The sequence below is a fragment of the Alnus glutinosa genome, chromosome 4, assembly GCF_958979055.1.
Source record: "Alnus glutinosa chromosome 4, dhAlnGlut1.1, whole genome shotgun sequence".
NCBI classification, from domain to species: Eukaryota; Viridiplantae; Streptophyta; class Magnoliopsida; order Fagales; family Betulaceae; genus Alnus; species Alnus glutinosa.
Genome location: NC_084889.1, coordinates 9,116,123 through 9,136,933, shown reverse-complemented (window position 1 = coordinate 9,136,933; position 20,811 = coordinate 9,116,123). Strand labels below are relative to the sequence as shown.

Sequence of the window (20,811 nt, the reverse complement as noted above, 5' to 3'; positions counted from 1 at the left end):
TCCACTCAACCAGATCCAAGGAGGAGATAGACATTTAGCAACTACTTCAGAGAAATCAGTTTGATCAGTAATCCTATCCTTGGTGGAATTGGGATAGGACTCATGGTCCAATCAGATAAGAAGAATGATTAGATCAGAAGTCTAAGAAGATATCAAAGAAGTCTAATAAAGGATTATAGTCTAATTAGAACTCTGACACCAGTTCTAGATCAACAAGGAGCAGGAATCCCAATTCAGGTTTGACTCCACCTTTTTGCCTATAAATAGGCCCATACCCCAAATATAAACGCATACTCAATTTTTATTCACAGAGTATTATTTTCTCACAGAAGCTAATTTAGTCATCGGAGAGGACCCCTGGAAGGGTCCCTTAGTCTTTGTTATTTTGCAAAATTATTGAGAAGTGTGAATAACATAAGAAGAATGTGCGGATTCACACCATACCAGAAACTGTACCAACATAGTGTATCTGTTAAAACAGAACCTTAACTCGATATATTGAAATTCACATTGTAGCGTTACATTCGACCGTGACATAACAAACTCGAATTTTATGTTGTCATGGGCCTCATGAATTCTGTCTACGAGGCTTTTGTAATAGTGATTAATATTGCTTTCTCATTATTCAGAATAGGAGTCACCATGTCTAACCATTACTAATGGTTGGGAAAGCCATTTATGGGTGAAAAAATTTCAATTTTGAGTGTTGGCCGTAAAATTGAACCAAGTTAAACACAACATACATTATTCTTGCCGTACATAATCCCCCTTGGCATACAATTTCTCATCTAGTATGCCACGTAGACATGCTATATGACTGTTATACAACACTTAAGATGGCGTAATAGTAAAAATCAGCCTTTAAATTAGTAAGAACTTATAAGAAAAAAAAAATCATTAATTTGTATTGTCACATCATCTCAATAGTGTGATAGTTGTATAGCAATATATTAAATAACATTTCTGTATTGAAAATCATTGTCAGAAAAAATACACGAATCTTCGTGGGAGCATGGGATCCCATGCAGAAATGAAATCCCACATGTACTTTTTCTGCCTTATTATAAAATAAAATGTGACATGCCATAGCCATAGAGATAGACGCCATATGGGAAGGAATAAAGATAGCGTTGAAAACTAAATGGGGAAAGTAAGGCGAAACATACCTCACATTTATTGACCAAAAAAGTAATGAGGATTTCGAGACACATGGTGGTGGTTATGAGTCACGAGTCTTGAGAGGTCGGTCCAACCTCCACTCTCTCGGCCGGTTCGCCGCGTTCCGTGCGTCAAACCCGAGTCGCAAGGGTACACAGAATTCCGATCCGACCAGTCCCGTAAATAGTCAACCACAGAGACCCATTATTTCAACCGAGTCGGTAGTGAAAAAACTGTAAAAAAAACGACGCCGTAACCTACTACCTCTCCATATATTACAAAAAATACAAAGAACAAGTCGCTGTCGAGTCAGTGAGAGAGATGTCCCTGTTCCTCCTATCCTACATATCATATATCATATATGAGATGCGGAAAAAATGCGCCAATAACAATAGACAGCCATAGTTGACCGGCACGTCGTCCATATTTTTCATGTGGGCCCTGCAAAAGGTATTTGACTGCTTATTTACCGTCCAATGAGGACGAAAATTTGGGCGGCTCGATCGCGATCGCGACCTCCACCTCCAATTATCCCGTTCTCACTGCTCTCCAATTTTATTTTGTTTTCTTTGTTTTTCTTCTTTTTCCTTTTTTGTTATTGTTAGTATTTTTTTTTTTTGAAAGGAAACATTAGCTTCCATTAAATATCAGCATTTACTACATACAACAACTCGCTAGGGCAAGAGTTAATCCACACTTGATTACACTGCTTTGACAGAACTAATTTTGCTAGACTATGAGCTGCCTTGTTTCCCTCTCGTCTCACGTGGGAGACCTTCCAAGACACCAACGACCCCAACATCTGCCTTGTTAGTTGATTACTGTTTAGAGGGAGGAAGCGAGCTGTTTTTCTCAGTAAAATAATTGGCAAAATAATAAGGAATTCTAGTTACGGATTTTGTTTTTGTTTAGGAAAATATTTGAAGAATTACAGCTTTTATTATAATATTTTAGGCAAAACATATTAGTTTGTAAGAAAATTTGGTAAAATTTATAATACCCTTAATAACACTTTTTTATTTAAATTTTTGGGATAATTGACACTAATTCAGAATCTTTTTTGCATCATAGGAATTCTAGACCTTTTCCTTTTCAAATCTGTTGGGAATAATCCTACTTCAAGCCAAATTAGGATAGTAGTCTCAATTCGGGTCTAATAAGGATTCTTTGAAGAGTCTGGTCAACAGTTCAACTCTCAGTTGAATAGAGATAGGACTCTCACAACAAATCAAACTCAAGGCACACCTAATTTAAGTGGGAATATATAATAAACCTAATTTAGATTTAACTCCACCTCTTTGCCTATAAATTAATAGGCTCATACCCAGGTATAAACGACAAACTGATTATTTTATGCATCGAGCATACTTTTCTCTCAGAAGCTAATTTAGACTTCGAAGCGAGACCCTCGGAAGGGTCTTCACCGTCGTTTACACTGTTCCGAAAACTGTCCCAACAAAATCAAATTTAATAATTTTAAACTAATTTTTTTACATCCTACGGGTTTTCAACTTAATGTTTTAGGTTCTAGCTAGAATAAGTCCAAATTATGATATAAAATTATTACGTCCACAGTTGGATACTTCCAAATATGACCTTATTTTTCTTATTCTTATCTCCTTGTATGCTGTGAACTAAACCAATTAATTAATTTAGCTATAAACGTAGCATATATAATAGCAATCTTATTATAATATAATAATAAAGCATGTAGTTTTCATTAATACGTGTTGGATTTTTCATTCAAAAAATAAGATGAATATATGGTGAGTGAATCATCTCTAGATCTCTTTGTTATGTAATTCCAATTTTGGATTGGTAATCATGAATTTTTTAAGTGGTTGTCAACAACGATTGATACCTAGCTGTTGCATGTGAACAGATAGCACCTAATTGCCCTCTCTTAATTACCTTTTTTATTATTAAAGTATTGATTAAATTATTAAATTTACTCATTTCTATAAGTTTAAACTTTTAAGATAAGCCTCCATCAAATGATCACCTTATACAGGTGAGTAAAGGGAGTGTTAAATATTTGATTAAATTATTAAATTTACTAATTTCTATAAACTTATCATTTTAGAATAAATGATGATTTAAGCATGCATGTATAATCAAATCTTAAAGCTTAATCAGGGTTAAGATGAAGATGGTTTATTAAGTATTTTAAGCAACCGTAGGAGTTAGAGTATTTCTTTGAAAAAAAAAAGGTAGAGTACTTGAGATCATGCAATAATGGGTCAGTCTCATCCACTCATTTTTCTTTTTATAAATTACTCAGGAAAAAAAAAATAATAAAACCTAAAACCTACTCGATCCCTATAGGTCTTCTCCAACTTGGTGGATTCTCATTCCATTTGATGTCTTTAATTTCCTACCGAACATCTATATGTAAATTATATATACATTCATATAATTGGCTTTAAAGCCGATCTTGAGCTGACTTAGTTCATTGTATATATTTGTTTAAAACAAACTGCCATGAATGCTTTGCCACTACAAATAAAATTCATCATGAATTATTATTCTCCAGACTGCTTTTCAAGAAATCAAGATTGATTTGCTAAAATTCCAATAAATATCTCTCATTAATTATATTCTCAAATGTTTCATAATTTTTGAATATTTCCCTACTGCCCTATATATGATGACTGCCCTTAATCTAATGGAAGGAGGCTACCCTCAACAGACGAGAGACGATCCACTTCCCCAAGCATGTGAAGGTAGACGGCAACCTCTCCTCTCAAGGAGCAACCCTCACATAGGGGTGGTCGCCACCCCCCCCCCCCCCCCCCCCCCCCTCCCCCTCCCCCTCCCCCTCTTCTCATAGAGAGGCGATCGACTGCCCACCTCATGATCTGATCGATGAGAGTAGCTATGATTGATTTCTAGCGAAGATCCACATGTCACGTGTGTACGTATATTAGGGCCGGTTTACGTCAAATAGCTAAAAAGGCAAGGACTATATATATATATATATATATATATATATATATATATATATATATATATATATATATATATATATATATATATATATATATATATATAAATAATGAACGAGTACTTTCGTTAAATTCAACAAAGAATACAACCACACTCTAGCAGCTAAGCTAGATTACAAGCAAAACAACAATATACAACCAATCAATCACTATATATACAATCAAACCGGCCTATTTACCACTCACATACGAATCAAACAAACCCCATGCCACAACAACAACCTGCCAAAGCTAACGACCAAGCTAGCCCTCAGCTTTCACATTGCAAGGACTATTTTGGACAAACTGCTTGTCGGAGGTATATATATCTTCAAAATATCTTTTATACCCTCGATCAACCACGAATTTTCCCATTTATTTTCTCAATTAATGCTCATGACGAATTACATTATTTTACTTCTTTTTAATTCTTCATCCTCGTTACATTTTTCGTCGTTCCATGTATAATAATGAGATGTAGGAAGTTTCGGACTCTATATTAGAAGTTTTCGTTGGTCAGAGTAAAAATTTGACTTTAAACTAGCATTGCCTATTAAATTCCAATAATCAATCTATAATATATCTTTTTTGATTGGTGCATATATATAATATTAATAGATTTACATTGCTAAGGTCTAACATGACGCAAGAAAGGCACTTTTTGCCTCAAGGTCAACATAAATGGGTCATAAATAATGTCTTAATTTGTGGACTGAAATAATAGAGCTAGCGGAATGCCGAATATTGGGCCCGCCCTTCACAAGATACAACTTGCTGGCCAGTTTAGTCTTCTTCAAAGCTGACAACAATGTCTTACTAAGAGTCAGCTACAATCATGCTTAGAAAAAAAAAGAAAAAAGAAAAAAAAGTCTACAATAATGCACCGTACCCGGCCCTTTCTTGATATATATATAATTGTTATTTACTATTTACTAAACCCTAATCCAAATCTTCAACATGATCATGTGAATATATGCAATGGTTATATATGTGAGCAATGGGCAAGCATCGATATTATCAATTTAATTAATTGGGTTTACGTGCACGTTATCTCTCATGTTGAATTATATATGGTAACCTACTTCAGAATTTGGAATGGTGTTCCCGTACACGAAACCTTGAAAAAATAGCCCTAGCTAGCCTTCTTCTTCTTCTTCTATCTGGTGGTTCTTCTAGGGTTTATTTAATTATAATTAAGCAAGCTAGGCCAAAATATATAATCATTCAATATTAATTAATAAAGGAGTAGTTCCGTCTTAGTCGCGTCTGTCGACGGCATCATCAGTGAATCTGAAAGTCAAAAGAAAACAACAATTGCAGAGAAGTTATGCAACCAGATTAATACACATCTCTATATAATAATTATAAAGATATATCTCATCTTCAAACCATCCACCCAAAGCATGCCTCATGCGTGTCACTCTGAATTGAATATATAATGACTTCCATTAAGATCGATTTATAGATTGGTATAAGAATAAACATGTCAAATTGTTGATGTTGTATAAATGCACTGACACATCCAAAAATTAATATGCTAGATATATATGGGAAAGAGATATAGAACAAGTGGATATGTCCATTATTATCCTTTTTAGATAAAAGCATAGAATTGATGCTCGATCGTCGATCTGCTACATTGAGAAGAGGATGAACACTATCTCGATCTTAGCTCTTTGAGCTTGTAATTTGAAAACCTTTTGTCAAGTTCTTATTTCTATTGCTTTCAATTTTTTGGATAATGAATATATATTATAGACTCACACACGTTAATGTAAGAAAATCTCCTATATATATAGTATGACCTGGATGCCACATGTGTGTACGTATATAATTTACAATCTTTATTAATAGAGATTACGGTGCATGTAGATATGGTAATTTATATGATTTTATTTCATTCCTTGATGGGAATAATAAATACAATAAATTCTAATAGAGGGTTCCTGACCTAATTTATAAATACAGAACCAGCGTGTTCCATCAATATGGCATTAGTAAACACTTCACTAGTTTTGGTTTATTTTTCTGTTTAATTGATGCTCTTCTTGCGGGGCTGTTCCTGTTGAGGTGCTGTTTTAGCATAATGGTTGGAGATAATTCAAAAACCAGTTTATTTTTCCAATGCATATAGTACTTAGCATAATAATTGTGTTTATGCTTTCAGTTAAATCACAACTTTTTCTCAAAACTTAAACCGATACAAAATAGCTAATTATAAGTTATTCATTCTTACAGTACTCGATCTCCGTCATGTGTGGACTCAAACTTTCCTTTATTCGTTTTGAATGAAGACACGGCGTCGGGATGCGGGAGATGGAGAATTGGATAACTATTTCTTAGGAAGTTGAAAAGTTTGAAAGGTGTTGGCGGCCACTTAATTTGAGAACTTTCAAAAGGCAGGTATGTATAGGAGAGCAACTAGTCATGAGTTGTTGTGTAGAGAGTTGAGCTTCCTAGCTAGAAAGATTCTTAAATGGGTGTGGGGTTTATCAATTTAGAACCGGCCTTTTTCTACAATTCTGCAACTGTACGTTTGTCTTTGACGCGTTTGCAATCAAAAAAGTAGAGAGAGGGACAAGCACTAATTATTCTGATTATGCTTTTGGAGATCGATCGAGAAAGAGGTGACTCTCTAATCTCTTACAAAAATCGATTATTCAAACTTTGCAACTGTGCATGGAATACCTTTTGACTGTTCCAAGGTTGGTCCGATCGATTTTCTCTCTCAAAAGCGATATCTTAACCGAAGTTTAATAATACAATTTTTCAGAATCATTTGAGGTTAATTAATTCTTTTTTTTACTATTATTCAAACAATTATAAATAATTAATTAATTGTACACTTGGACTACTGCAGATACGTACCCATCGATGGAAGTAGTTAAGCCACGGGGGATACGAGAATGGGATTTGATTCTTGTACAACACCAATACAACAACTGTACAACAATCCCTCACATGAGGGTGGGCCCCAGTATGTGGGACCCACCCTCATGTGAGGGATTGTTGTACAGTTGTTGTATTGGTGTTGTAAATCTAACATTTTCCTACGAGAATAAATATGAAAGATATTTTAGCTTTAAAAAACGGTAAAGCTAGCATACATGCATAATTGAGGTCGAGACTATATATATAAAGTTGAAAAGCCTGTGCAAGATATATTAATTGTTAGGTTTGAATTATATATGTTATATCAGAGTGGGAATTCTACAACATATAAATGTTTTTCTTTTATTTTTATCAAATAATTAGGTTATCAAGATGATTTTCATTTTTTTTTAATCATAATTATATATAATATTTTTAGGTTAAGACCAATAATGATTTGGTTTTGTTCTAATGTCGATCTTGCTTAATTTAATCGATTGTGAGCTGGCTTTAATAAATCTAATTAATTAAGCTCTTCTAATTCAACTTACTTCATGCATCCTTCTAATAAGGAATATGTAAAGTTCATACATAAATACTTTAACCACTCTCATACGCTCATTCAATTCTGAGAGAAAGAAAGAAAGAAAGAAAAATGTTTAGGTATTAAAGCATAATTGTCACTTCAATTTGTAAATGCAGTAAGTGCGTGCTATATATGTAGACTATTATATAATTTTGTAAATAATTTATAATAAATATTGTAGTACTCCTAACAACCTCATTTTGAAATGATTGAATCATTCCTTAAATGTAATACGTGGCATATATGAAAGTTTACATAATTATTGTTATCCCGGTATGTGTATTATTCATTAATTATATCTTTGTCCTTAAGTTTCATATATATATATAGTCAATCAGTTTGTAGGGGCAGGATCCAAATGACTAAATTCCTAATATCTTTATCATATTCAACTAGACATTTAGAAATATAAATACTAGTACCATTATAGTGGTTTTCTATTTTTTCCTTATAAAGCAAGTCGCATGCTTTGTTTGATAACACTTTTTTCTTCTTATTTTTGTTTTATCATTTCAAAATTTAAAAAAAATGAGAAAAGTACGTACGTACACATACCTCTTTTAAATTAACATTCATTTTGTAATATCTTTCCGAACTAAAGATTGCATCAATACCTTTTTCAAACTGTCAAAAAATGTGCAATGTACTCCAAACAACAAAAATACACTTAATAAAAAAAATTTAAAAACTCCCCCGTCCGAACTAAAGATTGCATCAATTTCCTTTCCAAACTATCAAAATATTGCATGTACCCCAAATGAAAATGAAAAAAAAAAAAAAAAAAAAAAAAAAAAAAAAAAAAAAAAAACCCTTAATAAAAATTCAAAAAAAAAAAAAATAAAAACTAGAACTAAAATTAAAATTAAAATGAAAAGTGGAAGAGGGGGGTGGCTGGTATAAATTTTTGTCTTATTAAAATAAAAAAATTAGGGTGATTTTTGTCTTTTTGTATGACTAAAGAGATACATTGCAAACTTTTGGTAATTTGGGAGGAGGGAGACATTGCAAATTGGGTGTTAGTAATTTGGTGGTAGGTATTTGTACTTTTTCCCTCAAAATATTAACAAACAACTTAAAATATAAATAAATTCACAAATACTTGAAATTATTTTGACTTTTATATTGCATCAGAACATATTTTTAAAATTGGATGGCTCCTTTTCAGTTGAACCAGAGAGGATCCTTGTCCCTTTAACATAATACCTACTTACATAGGTTTAAATACATGAGAGAGATATGCATGTATTTCTTAATAAATTGACAAATGTGGTGAAAAAAAGAAAAAGAAATTGACACAGTAAATTACTTTTTCTTAACTGTGCGGTATATATCTATCATCCCGATAACCAAATAAAGTGAAGACTCAGCCCGGAATCTGAAGATTAAAGTAAATATGAATAATGTTAAGTTTGGCCAAACAACTTGGCTGTACGTGTCTACTTGATTGGCACATGTTGTTATAAATATCAACCATCAAAAGATTTAACTAGATATAACAAGACGATTCTGGTTCTTTGGGGACTCCAAATAATTAAGGAGATATATGCTTTGTCCTGCAGACAGCTAAATCATTTGTTTCCAAGTGAATATATTAATATCTTGATATTGTCGTTTGTATGAGTGTGTAGGAAAATTTGTGTGAACATCAATTATTAGGTTCAGCACAAATCGTACATGTGGATGGACATTATTCTGAATTCATATGTGCATACAATCAAGCCAGATTTAATCATGCATCCAGTTTCCTTAAGGCACACCTATTTGATCGAGTTTTGCTTGTCCTATATATCCTTAGGATATATATGCGGGTGTATATTAACTGTCTGCATTTATTACCGCAATTATCTTTTGTTTGCACATGCTGCGGAATAACCGCATCCACATACTTTTTATATTTATATTATTTAATAAATTCATAAAAAAAAAGGGCCGTTGTTTTGGATTAATATAGGTTATGCTTACATTGTTTAAGTTTTTTTCTTTACAGTTGATCACTAATTCACTTGACCAATTCACCGTGACGTTGTCCAGGCTTGAAGCTACTATCTTTTTCCTCTTGCCTCTCAACTTTGATTCTCTCATATCTTAGACTCTCATTCACTTCACACCGTGATGCCGCCGGAGGCTGGAGTCACTATCTTCTTCCTCTTGCCTCGCGGTCTCTGATTTTAAGTGGGTAAAATTGTCTTTGGGTTTTCTCTGCAATTGATTGGGTATTGGCTTTCTCGAGGATTTCTTGATTTTTGTAGGCGTTGATTAAAACAAGTTTAAAATACTAAAAACCGATCCAAATTATTTTTAAAATCATTTAAACTAGGCCCTAATAGAGACAAAAAAAAAAAAAAAAAAAATGTCCAAAAGAATAAAATAGCTTGAAATGCCCATTACCTAAAATGCAAAAAGAGGATAATAACCACACGTATGCGGTCAGTAAAAACATAATGCAGATGTAGATATGGTCTATACGAATATTTAAAAAGTAATATCCACATTTTGTAGATACGTCTACAGATATTACAAATAATCGCATCTACATGTACATCCTTATATAAGCCTTGCCCTCGATCGCGTAAAAAAATTAATGGTAAAAATGGATTCAAATGAAAAAATAATTAGAATTCTTCCCCGATCATTCTATTTCCACTGGTTTATTTTTTTTGGCATAAAGATCTCCGGTAAAAAAAAGGAAAAAAAAAGAAGGCAAACCTAAACAAAGGAATCCCTATTTGAAATTGGATTCCAGTTGTTTTCTTAGACCTAATGAATCCTACCACTTAATTAGTGAGGTGGTTAAAGGTGGTTAAATTTCAGTACCCATTAATCTGGTAGTTTAATTCTTGGATGTATCAATATCTGTAAAAAGAGCACCTCTGGTTATGTTCAACATAAAGTCATCAACATGATCATGTAGGTTAGACATCATTACATTCGGATTAAACTAACAAAAGGAATATAATGAAAATGCATATATAATCTCAGAATTTGGATCAAAAGGTGGTCTCGCATGCACTAAAAGGTTTAATGGGTTTTTAGTGGTGTAAAATCGAAGATAAACCAGAGAAACCCTACACGTGTTGGTACCTAAATTCACCACCTATATTCCTGAAATAATTATTCCCCACATTAATTAATTTACTTAATTTAATATCCCACTGGGAGAAGAGGCCATAATGAGAGGCATCCTGCTATCCTGGAAAAGATAGAGATTTGCCATTAACAAAAGAAGACCATGCTCGACATATCTCTTGGCTGACTGGCCGGAGAAGATGTTTGGGGTGTAATTTTTCTTGCTTTAATTTGGTCTTTATCGAATGTATTGAAAAGTTAGGGATTGGATTTGTGATATTGACAAACATGGAACCTTTTTTAGAAGATTCAATTTTGCATTTCATGAACCCCCTATACTTTTATAATTTATACTTGATAATGGGGTATGTTTTTATGGATATTCTTTTTAGTGTGCCCATTTAATTTCCAGCCTATAAGCATTTATTTTAATTCCCAATTTTGGCACCCTATTTTGGCCTCTTTCTTTCATGCATTAGATAAGGATCCGTATGCAGACTGATGAGAATAATGTACGGTCCTCCTTTTGGCAACATGTTCAATTTTTTCTTTTCTCTTTTTTTTTTTTTTTTTTTCTTTTTTAAAAAAAAACACTTTTCGTAAAGAGCAATATATATATATATATATTAAGAGAAATGCTTGATTATACACTCTCATTATACTCCTATTCTACCATTGTCTACATGAACCAATAATGTAATAGATAGTAGAGATAGTGTAGTAAAACCCTAATTTTTTTTTAATAATATTATTGGTCCACGTAAACAAGAATGGGATAGGAGTGAGATAACCAAACATTTCTCATATATTAATTATACTCTCCTATCCCATACCATTACCCATTGTTCAAAAACAAATTAATTTAAGAGTTGATGAGCATTGTTAGTTCCTTTTTCTTTTCTTTTTTTTTTTTTTTTTTTTTTTCAAACTCTCAAAACTCTTCTTAAATATCATAATATTTCAAAAAAAAAAAACTTTTCATCGAGCAATACTACATATATATTACATTCTCCTATCCTATGAAGTTGATATGACAACATTTATCAATCATTATTCAGAAACAAATAAATTCAATGGTTGATATATAGACACGGCCAATTTGTCACGTCTGCCTAGTGATAATGCCCATTGGCCCTCAGATTAGCCATTTATCAAAAACTCTTTTTTTGCTCGAGGGTTTCCAATACATATTGCCAAAGGGAAAAATTAAAATTAAAATAAATAAATAAATAAAAGAATGGTTTCCAATATATGGGTGGAAAAGAAAGATAAAAATTCGAAATTGTCAGATACTCCGTATAAAGATTGAAGTGCCTTTGTCTAATAACCTTTCTTTCCTCAGTCGTTGGGAATTAACAAAAGGCTGAGAATAAGATGCCAATTGTCCACCTATCAATTGCAATAATTTCTGATAGTATAGTTATATTATTTTAATACCAACATATATACATTTTGACTGGTTTAATTGATCATCTCCTCTCAATGGCTTATACCCATCTCTGTCCATATAGGAATGAATAATGAAGGATCGAACCATATTCGATCTCTTTGAAAAAACGATGGACGAGAAGCCACACACGTGAGAATTTTTTTTTATATATTCAAAAGTGGTTTTTTTTTTTTCCTAATAAATTAAAGTGGGCAATTAAATTATTGTTTTTAGTAGCCCTCAGTGTGCTATATATAAGGTTGGGATTGATACAAGAGAAAGCACAACTAAGCAATTGCAACCTCCCTCTCTATACCCTCTAAATAGAGTACTACTTCTTGTAGTGGGGTTCTACTCCTTTGATTTGCATTTATAATTAAAGGAGACCTTTTTTGAAAACAAAGAAGCATCGGGAAAGAAGGGTGAAAATGAAGGTAAGAAGCTCTATTTCTTAATTCATTCAATTTTTGTAGCATTTTAACATACTTTTTTCCTTATATTTAATTGTGTGAAATGTTTGTAACCATCCATTTCAAGTTAATTTACTTGTACAACCGTGTTTGGTTTCTTTTTATAAGAAAGAAAAAGATCGGAGTAAAATTAAATCTGGATCGTAAAATAAATAAATAAATAAATAAAAACTACAGTAATTTTTTTACGGCACTTAAATGCACGAGCGTCTAATTAGACATTAAGTAATTGTATAAGTGCAAGCTAGTGAAGGGTTTATATATGATAGATTAATGAAGCAAAAAGATTTGAGTGCGAAAGGAAGGTAATTAATTAACTTGATTAATTGCTCTTGTGCAAAGTGAAAAAGAAGAACTATAGAATGAAAACAAAAGTATAACCTCTCAACACAAAAAAACAAAAACTTTAAGTGATGATGTGAAGCTAGTCTCGGTAAAGATGGCTAAGGAATCTCTCACTTTAAACACAAGCTAGGTTTCCATTTTACATTCCACCTACTTATTATAACACCATAAGCATGATAATAGGGAATCTTTATATATAATGAAAAATATTTTTGTGGTGTACGTGCTCTTTGTTGTTAAACAAAAACTCTTAGTACTATCCACACAAATTTCCTCCAATAGTCCATATATACAACTAATTTATGTGGGGAATATAGAGAGTCACCCTCAAAACCCGATTAAAGAAATTTCTTTTTAATTCAATTTATAATATCCCTAAAAATCTACCTCTATTAAATCATTTCCCTCGATTTCTCCTTGCCTACTTACAAAGAGCATTTATTCTTTGTGGTCAAAACAACAAAAAAAAAAAAACAATAAAGTGCATTGAAGTACAAGTTCCAATTTCTACCCAACATGTAACCTCCTACTTACATGTGGTGTGGAGGATTACCTGTAGCATTATGACTGTATTCAAACTACCCTACTGCTTACGTGGGGTAGTTATTACTAACAAAAATAATACAAATTATTCCGCTGTATTTTGTTACACATCTCTATACAACAAAGCTGTAAATTCTCCGTCAAATATTCTGAGACCTTCACAGTAACAATTCAGTTTCATATTGAAAAATAGAGTTGTTCACGTAGAAAGAAATTTATAAGTGCAAACTCCTATATTGGTCAATTATTACTTTGAAAGAAAAAGAAGAGAGGAGGAGGAATTGAAGCGTTTGAGTCAAGATGGTGGGGGTGCGTGTGTTTTAGGAACACGGAGAAAAACGAGTCGGTCGTCGACACATGCGCACTCGGGGAGGGGCCATTTAGACCACGTGCGTGTCTCTGCGATGGTCGTTCCTCACCGCTGTTTCGTATTTCTGTTTGTATATAACCCCCCTCGCACTGCCCAAATCAATTCACTCCTCAGTAGCTACGAGAGACCAGTCTCTGAGACACACGCCAAACTCTCTCTTCCACTCATCTTCTCAGAAGCTCTGAATCTCTTTGGGTTTCTGTGAGTCTTGAGAGGCGTGTCAATCTCAGAAGTGTCAGTTACTGCCTGGGAGAGTCTTAAACAGTCATAAAAGAAAAAGACCCATCTCTTGCTTTCTCTCTTCTTTTAACTTCACAGATCTTTAAGTTTACTTGAAAAAGACGTCGGAGCTTCTTTTGTTATCTCTCACAAAAATTAGCCTTACTTTGTGTTGGTAAGATGGGTGACAACGCTGCCGCAAAGATCCCGCTCCCCCACCACCAAGTTTTCGACGTCTCCGCCGACGTGCGCCCGCATGCCGGCTCCAAGTGCTTCGACGACGACGGCCGTCTCAAGCGAACTGGTGAATTAATTTTACTAGCCAGAAGGAGTTTGGGGTTGAATTTTTTTTTTTTTGTTAATTACTTTGTTACTAACTCTGGTTTTTTCTATCAGGGACGGTTTATACGGCAAGTGCTCACATAATAACAGCTGTGATTGGGTCTGGGGTGCTGTCATTGGCCTGGGCAGTCGCTCAGCTGGGATGGGTTGCCGGTCCTGCTGTCATGTTCTTGTTCTCCTTTGTGACATACTACACTTCCACACTCCTCTCTGCCTGTTACCGTTCCGGGGACTCCGTCACTGGCAAGAGAAACTATACTTACATGGATGCTGTTCGGTCCAGCCTAGGTAACTTATGATTTTTCTAATCAAATTAAAAAATGGGTTGCTTTTTGTTTAATTTTTATTATATCTAACCCTTTTTTATTATTCTTGTAGGTGGAGGAAAGGTCAAGATATGTGGGCTGGTTCAGTACCTGAACCTTTTTGGAGTTGCCATTGGTTACACAATTGCATCATCCATAAGCATGATGTAAGTTTTGGAAAAATCTTAAAATTGATTAGAATTTGGTGTTTGGAACTCTATGGGGGCTAATGGGTTTTTTGGGTTATGATCAAACAGGGCAATCAAAAGGTCTAACTGCTTCCACAGCAGTCACGACAAAGATCCATGTCATATGAGCAGCAATCCATACATGATTACCTTTGGCGTCGTTCAAATAATTTTCTCTCAAATTCCCGACTTTGATCAGTTGTGGTGGCTCTCCATTGTTGCAGCTGTGATGTCCTTCACTTATTCAACAATTGGCCTTGCACTTGGCATCGTTAAAGTAGCAGGTCCATATATATATACCCTGTTTTTTGTCATTTTTTTTTTGTCTAAATCTTCACTTGTTTTGGAGAGCTAAAATTGGTTGTAGAAAGACTGACTTGGTTTTTTTTTTGGCCAGAAAATGGAAAACTGAAAGGAAGTCTGACTGGTATAAGCATTGGCGCTGTTACTGAAACGCAAAAGATATGGAGGAGCTTCCAAGCACTCGGGGACATAGCTTTTGCATACTCTTACTCCATGATCCTTATTGAAATTCAGGTATATCTTTGTTCAAAATTTATGAGCCTCTCATTTGTTTTATTTTTTTAAAACGTAAAATGAGTTTTTTTTTTTTTTTTAATTGAATAATAATAATAGAGTAGTATAATATTGAACTAACTAATATGGTGTAAAACAGGATACGGTGAAATCCCCACCATCAGAGTCCAAGACAATGAAGAAGGCCACTCTAATTAGCGTTTCAGTGACAACCCTTTTCTACATGCTTTGTGGCTGCATGGGTTATGCTGCTTTTGGAGACGGCTCCCCTGGAAACCTCCTCACTGGTTTCGGCTTCTACAACCCATTTTGGCTGCTTGACATAGCAAATGCTGCCATTGTAATCCATCTTGTTGGCGCATACCAAGTTTATTGCCAACCCCTTTTCGCCTTCATTGAGAAAAACGCAGCAAAAAGATTCCCGGATAGTGAATTTATCACCAAGGAAATCATGATCCCGTTCCCCGGTCTCCGCCCCTTCAGACTCAACCTCTTCCGGTTGGTTTGGAGGACACTTTTTGTGATCACAACCACTGTGATATCAATGCTTCTACCGTTCTTTAACGACGTCGTTGGACTTCTTGGGGCTTTGGGATTTTGGCCTCTCACAGTTTATTTCCCTGTGGAGATGTATATAGCGCAGAAGAAGATACCAAAGTGGAGCACAAGATGGCTTTGCCTTCAAATCCTTAGCGTCTCCTGCCTCATCATCACCATAGCCGCTGCAGCCGGCTCAATTGCCGGAGTTGTTCTTGATCTCAAGTCATATAAGCCCTTCAGTAGCACCTACTAGATTGAAGTTCTTCAATTGCTGTCACCGTTGATGAACATTTCTAAAACAAGGGAGAATTGGTCATTAGGATTTCAGTTCTTGTTAGTGTTCATAACAACCTTAGATGGGTGTTTTAATTGTCCTTCTGGTTGCTTCATTAGTAAACTCTGTGTGTGTTTCTGCTGTTTTCAAGAAAAGAAGGACGGTCTTGTATGTATAAGTCTTTGGAATTAAATCGCAAAGGCGTTTCCATCCCAAATACGTAATTACCCTCTATTTTCCACTGCGAAATGAAGAACATAAGCAAACCCAATTCATTCTTCACACAATATAGAAGCTTAAATCATTCCTACCATGAAATGAATGTGCAGAACAGTACTGTTTCAGTCATGTAAGGCCAAAAAGGTATCATCCCAAAGCCAACGTTAAGCAATGAGAAATGATATTTAATAGACTGCTATACGACTATCATACTTGTCACTGTCACATCCTTTGTGATACTGTTATGCAGTACTCTTAATTAATATATACGTACGTCAGAATTGGTACCTTCATAAGCACCATCGAAGGTGCATATTTGACTTCACCACTAACAAATACAGGGAAATTAATAGAGAATGAATCAAGACCATCCAATGCATACCACCAATGGCGCATTCTATCAAACAGAAAGTGATGTATCGTGAGGCCAATAGAAAAGCGATCTGGTGGTGGGGGATGAAGCTAGCTAGATAGCTCGAGAGTTGAGACCATAAGTATCAATATCATGATAACCTTTATAGGAGGATACAAGATCTGGGTCAGTGGAAGAACTGCCAACAGTAAAAGACGGGTCTGCTTCGGCATCTATTAACCATCAATCGAAATGAGAAGAGCCCCCACCACCATTAGAAATAATGGTGGTGAAGAAATGGTACTTGAAAGTGGAATCCATGGATGGAAAATAGCGTCCCAGAGAATATTTTCCAGTTACGGACATATACATATATATATATATATATATATACACTTTTTTTTTTTTTTTTTTTTTTTTTTTTTTTTAACAAATAGTATGTGCTATTATAAATTCTGAAAAGCTCCAAGGCTTACGTCTTGAGAAATATAGGGTACCCCCTATACTCTAAGTCAAAATGATCTGATTTAAACAACAGCTGCCTGAGCAGAAACAACAAATCTTATCAGAATTACATTTGAGCATCTCTTACATTTACACTCACTCTCAAATAAAAGAGGGCCGATCTAGCATCTAATCAACAAAAATTCCAATAAAATTTAAGCAATACACAAGCAGATTGTACACGAGAAAACAAGGAGAAAACAAAACACAAAGCAGAAAAAATCCAAAAAACAGGCTGCCGGCAGTAGAGACAACAGCGGATTCCGCTGGAGACGGCGGCACGTGAAGGACACGCGCCGTCACCGGTACCACCCAGCTGTAGATCGACCATCGTAGACCCCATCCAACACCGTGGACGGCCAAAAAAGGCAAAGCGTGGCCGAGAACACCAACGTAGCCTGTGCTTTCGGCAGCTGGAACGAATGACGACGTGAAACGCGGCTAAGGGACACGTATCTTGAAAAAAACAACGGAGTTGTGTAGATCTGGCCCCAAAGTTGAAGACGAAAATTTGAAAAAACCGGCCAAACAACTACAGTTAAACGACACGATCACCGCCACACCCCCAAGCTGGAACACCTAGATTTGAGCCTTCCTGCCAGAAACAAAAGAAAGAAAAAGAAAAAAATCCAAGTACAAGCCTCCATAGCCTAACAATGCTAGGTGAAAGACAATCACCACCGAATCTACCGAGAGAAACAAAAGCTCCATAGCTCTAGTGACTAGAAGAAATCTAGCCTCCAATGAGAAAAACTCAGGGAGGAAACAAAACACCTTAATTTAAGAGGACTAAGGGACAAGATAAGAGCCGAGGGGGAGGGAGGCACGCCGGCAACAACAAGCTCTCCCACATAAACTCTCTCTCTCAACTTTTCTACTAAAACAATACTAACGTACTCTACGATTTGAAAATAAAACAAAGATATATATATATATATATAAACTAGTTTCCCATAGAGGCAATGGCTTGTAATGCGTCCGTACTCAATAGGGACCAAAGAAGAAAGTAGAGGAAAGAGATGCCCAACAAAACAGCCATTCATGTGAGTGCTGGATCTTGAAACATGCACGCAGTACAGTGAGTACACCACTACTCGCTCAACTCCATGTTCACTGAACTGAAGGTTGCTGGTTGCTCATGATGTGTTGTTGAAGAAAATTTATAAAACATATGGTTACATTCTAATGCCATTAAGTAGAAGAAATGGAGAGTTAAAGAGCATTAACATTTAACCCTTCAAGATTTCTCTAAATTTAACCTCAAAAATCTATTTTAGCTGATTTAACTAGTCATTTTTCAAAACTACTAAACATCAAATTTTCTAAATATTTTTCTACTTTAACTAAATATTCTATTTTATTGATGAAACTAACTTTTGAACTCTTTGCATTAAAAATTTGCTTTTGTTAAGAGGAAAGAAGAAAAAATATGAAAGAAAAAGAACATTAAAATTTTTTTTAACTTTCACTTTTTGACTCCTTACGTTTACATAGCATTACTTACAAGAGTTAAATTTAATGTTGAGTAGAAAGTTTGTTAAATTGTGTCTTGTATGAGTTTTATTCAAATTTCAGAAAAAAGCTAAAAAAAAAAAAAAAAAAAAAAGTAAGTTGATTGTGAATGCTCTGACAGGACAGGTTTAACTGTTTAGGATTTTTTTTTTTTTTTTTTTGTTTCTACCCATTTTTTATTTCCTTAACCTTAGGAATCTAGGATCAACAAACCAACTCAATTCATTGATTTCCCTTGTGACATGCTAAATCATGATTAGCATGGTTGACCCAATTAAGTAAAAAAGAAAAGATCGATCGAAGAATATTACTTTACTATCCTTGAGTTCTAGATTTGTATCAAATTATTCCTTGAGATTCTAATTTTTGCCATCAACTCCATGCATTTTGTTGAACTTTCAAATACATCATTCCATTAATGTTTTGTCAATTATGTCCCTAAAAAAATTGCCAAGACACAAAATAATGGGCAAAACTTGGAAAAAAAAAAAAAAGGAGAAAGAAAGAAAAGGAGGGAGAAGGGGGGGTGGAGGAGAGGGGATGTTGATGTTAGGTGGGCGAGGTTGCCTCCACCTACCTTGTCCACTTGGGGAGGGGAGGTCTCCCCTAGGGAAGGGGGTGGGCACGACCATCACTCACACCTTTTGTGTGTGGTGGTGGAGGATTAGGTTAGGGACGGCTCAAAGAAAATTGAAGCCTAAGGCCTAATATCAACAGTACGTAGGCTTCTAAAATCAACGGTACATAGGGTGATGATTAGGGGCGGAACCAAAGTCTTTTGTGCGGGAGTCCGAACCTACGTAAATAAAGAAATACATAGATACATATAGTTCATATAAATGTATGCACACACATTTATGTAAAATAAAAGACAAGTTTTCTAGTTTGTTGTAGACATATAAATATTAATAAATAAATAAATAAAAAATATTGGCATCTCCTTCGAATTATGCTCGATGACGGTCTTTCATAGAATAAAATTCATTCATTATCGTCTTTATAGTGAAATATTTAACAATTTCTTTCTCAATATAAACTACAAAATTAACATTGTCGGGGCCTAGTATAGAAAATATTATTTTTATACAGATTGTAAAAAAATTTGGGGTTGCCAAAGACCCCCCAAGGAACCATCTAAGTCCGCCCCCACATTGACCAATTAAAATCAATGAGTTCAATATTAAGTATAAAATATAAAATATCAAAAGAAATAAAGAATGATATAACTGAGAACCAAAAGATTACAAGTGATGAAAGAAAATAAGAAGGAAAAAAAAAAATACAGAAAGAAAGTGAGTCATGCTTTAGTTTGAAATCTTTTAAGATTTTAAACATGCTACGTCAATTTTATTTTATTTTTTTTTTTTTTTTTTCTTTCTAGACTCTCATAGCATGTTGAATGGCCTGCTCTCATTTTATTTTTCTTAAGGTCTTTTCACCTTGTTTTATTAGGACAAATTTAATATAAAATGCTTTTTTGGAGTAACCTTTATAAATTAGGAGGACTTGGGCGTTGCTTGAACATTCAATACTTGACTCGGCTCAATTCGATTACAGCCCTAAAGTCAACATCAATTGAATGACCAAACCAAGAGCTCTTTCTAGTGTTAACATAATCTCCACCGATTTGTCCTCTACGGCACACACACGCCTCATGCCACAACACAAAATTCAAAGCAATTATTATTTTTTGAATTATTAGTAATTTACATAGGTAATGTAAGATATTCTATATGGAATCCACCTACTCGAATAGATGGTCAGACATTCTTATATTTATTTTGGTAAGTGAGTCTCATGAAATTTTTCACATTACGTCCAAATTACTAGCAATTAAGGCACGTAATTGTTGTGGATCTTTATCGGCACAAATTACTCCTCGGCACAAATTACTCCTGGTAGTTGAAATAGTAGTACTTTGTGCACGTTTCCCATGCACTGCAAAGGATAGATATGGATGGAGATATGAGATATGCATGATATTGTGATAAGGTACT

At 34.4% G+C, this 20,811-nt stretch overlaps 1 protein-coding gene across 1 annotated transcript; it reads left to right on the top strand.

The window, feature by feature from the left end:
* Positions 1-12,383: 12,383 nt before the first annotated feature.
* Positions 12,384-16,444, top strand: LOC133865796 (amino acid permease 3). Its single transcript, XM_062302272.1, has 7 exons — positions 12,384-12,528; positions 14,222-14,345; positions 14,438-14,671; positions 14,762-14,855; positions 14,946-15,160; positions 15,274-15,413; positions 15,553-16,444. The coding sequence occupies exons 1-7, from the start codon at positions 12,523-12,525 to the stop codon at positions 16,204-16,206; spliced, it is 1,467 nt and encodes a 488-aa protein (XP_062158256.1). The 5' UTR covers positions 12,384-12,522; the 3' UTR covers positions 16,207-16,444.
* Positions 16,445-20,811: the final 4,367 nt, after the last annotated feature.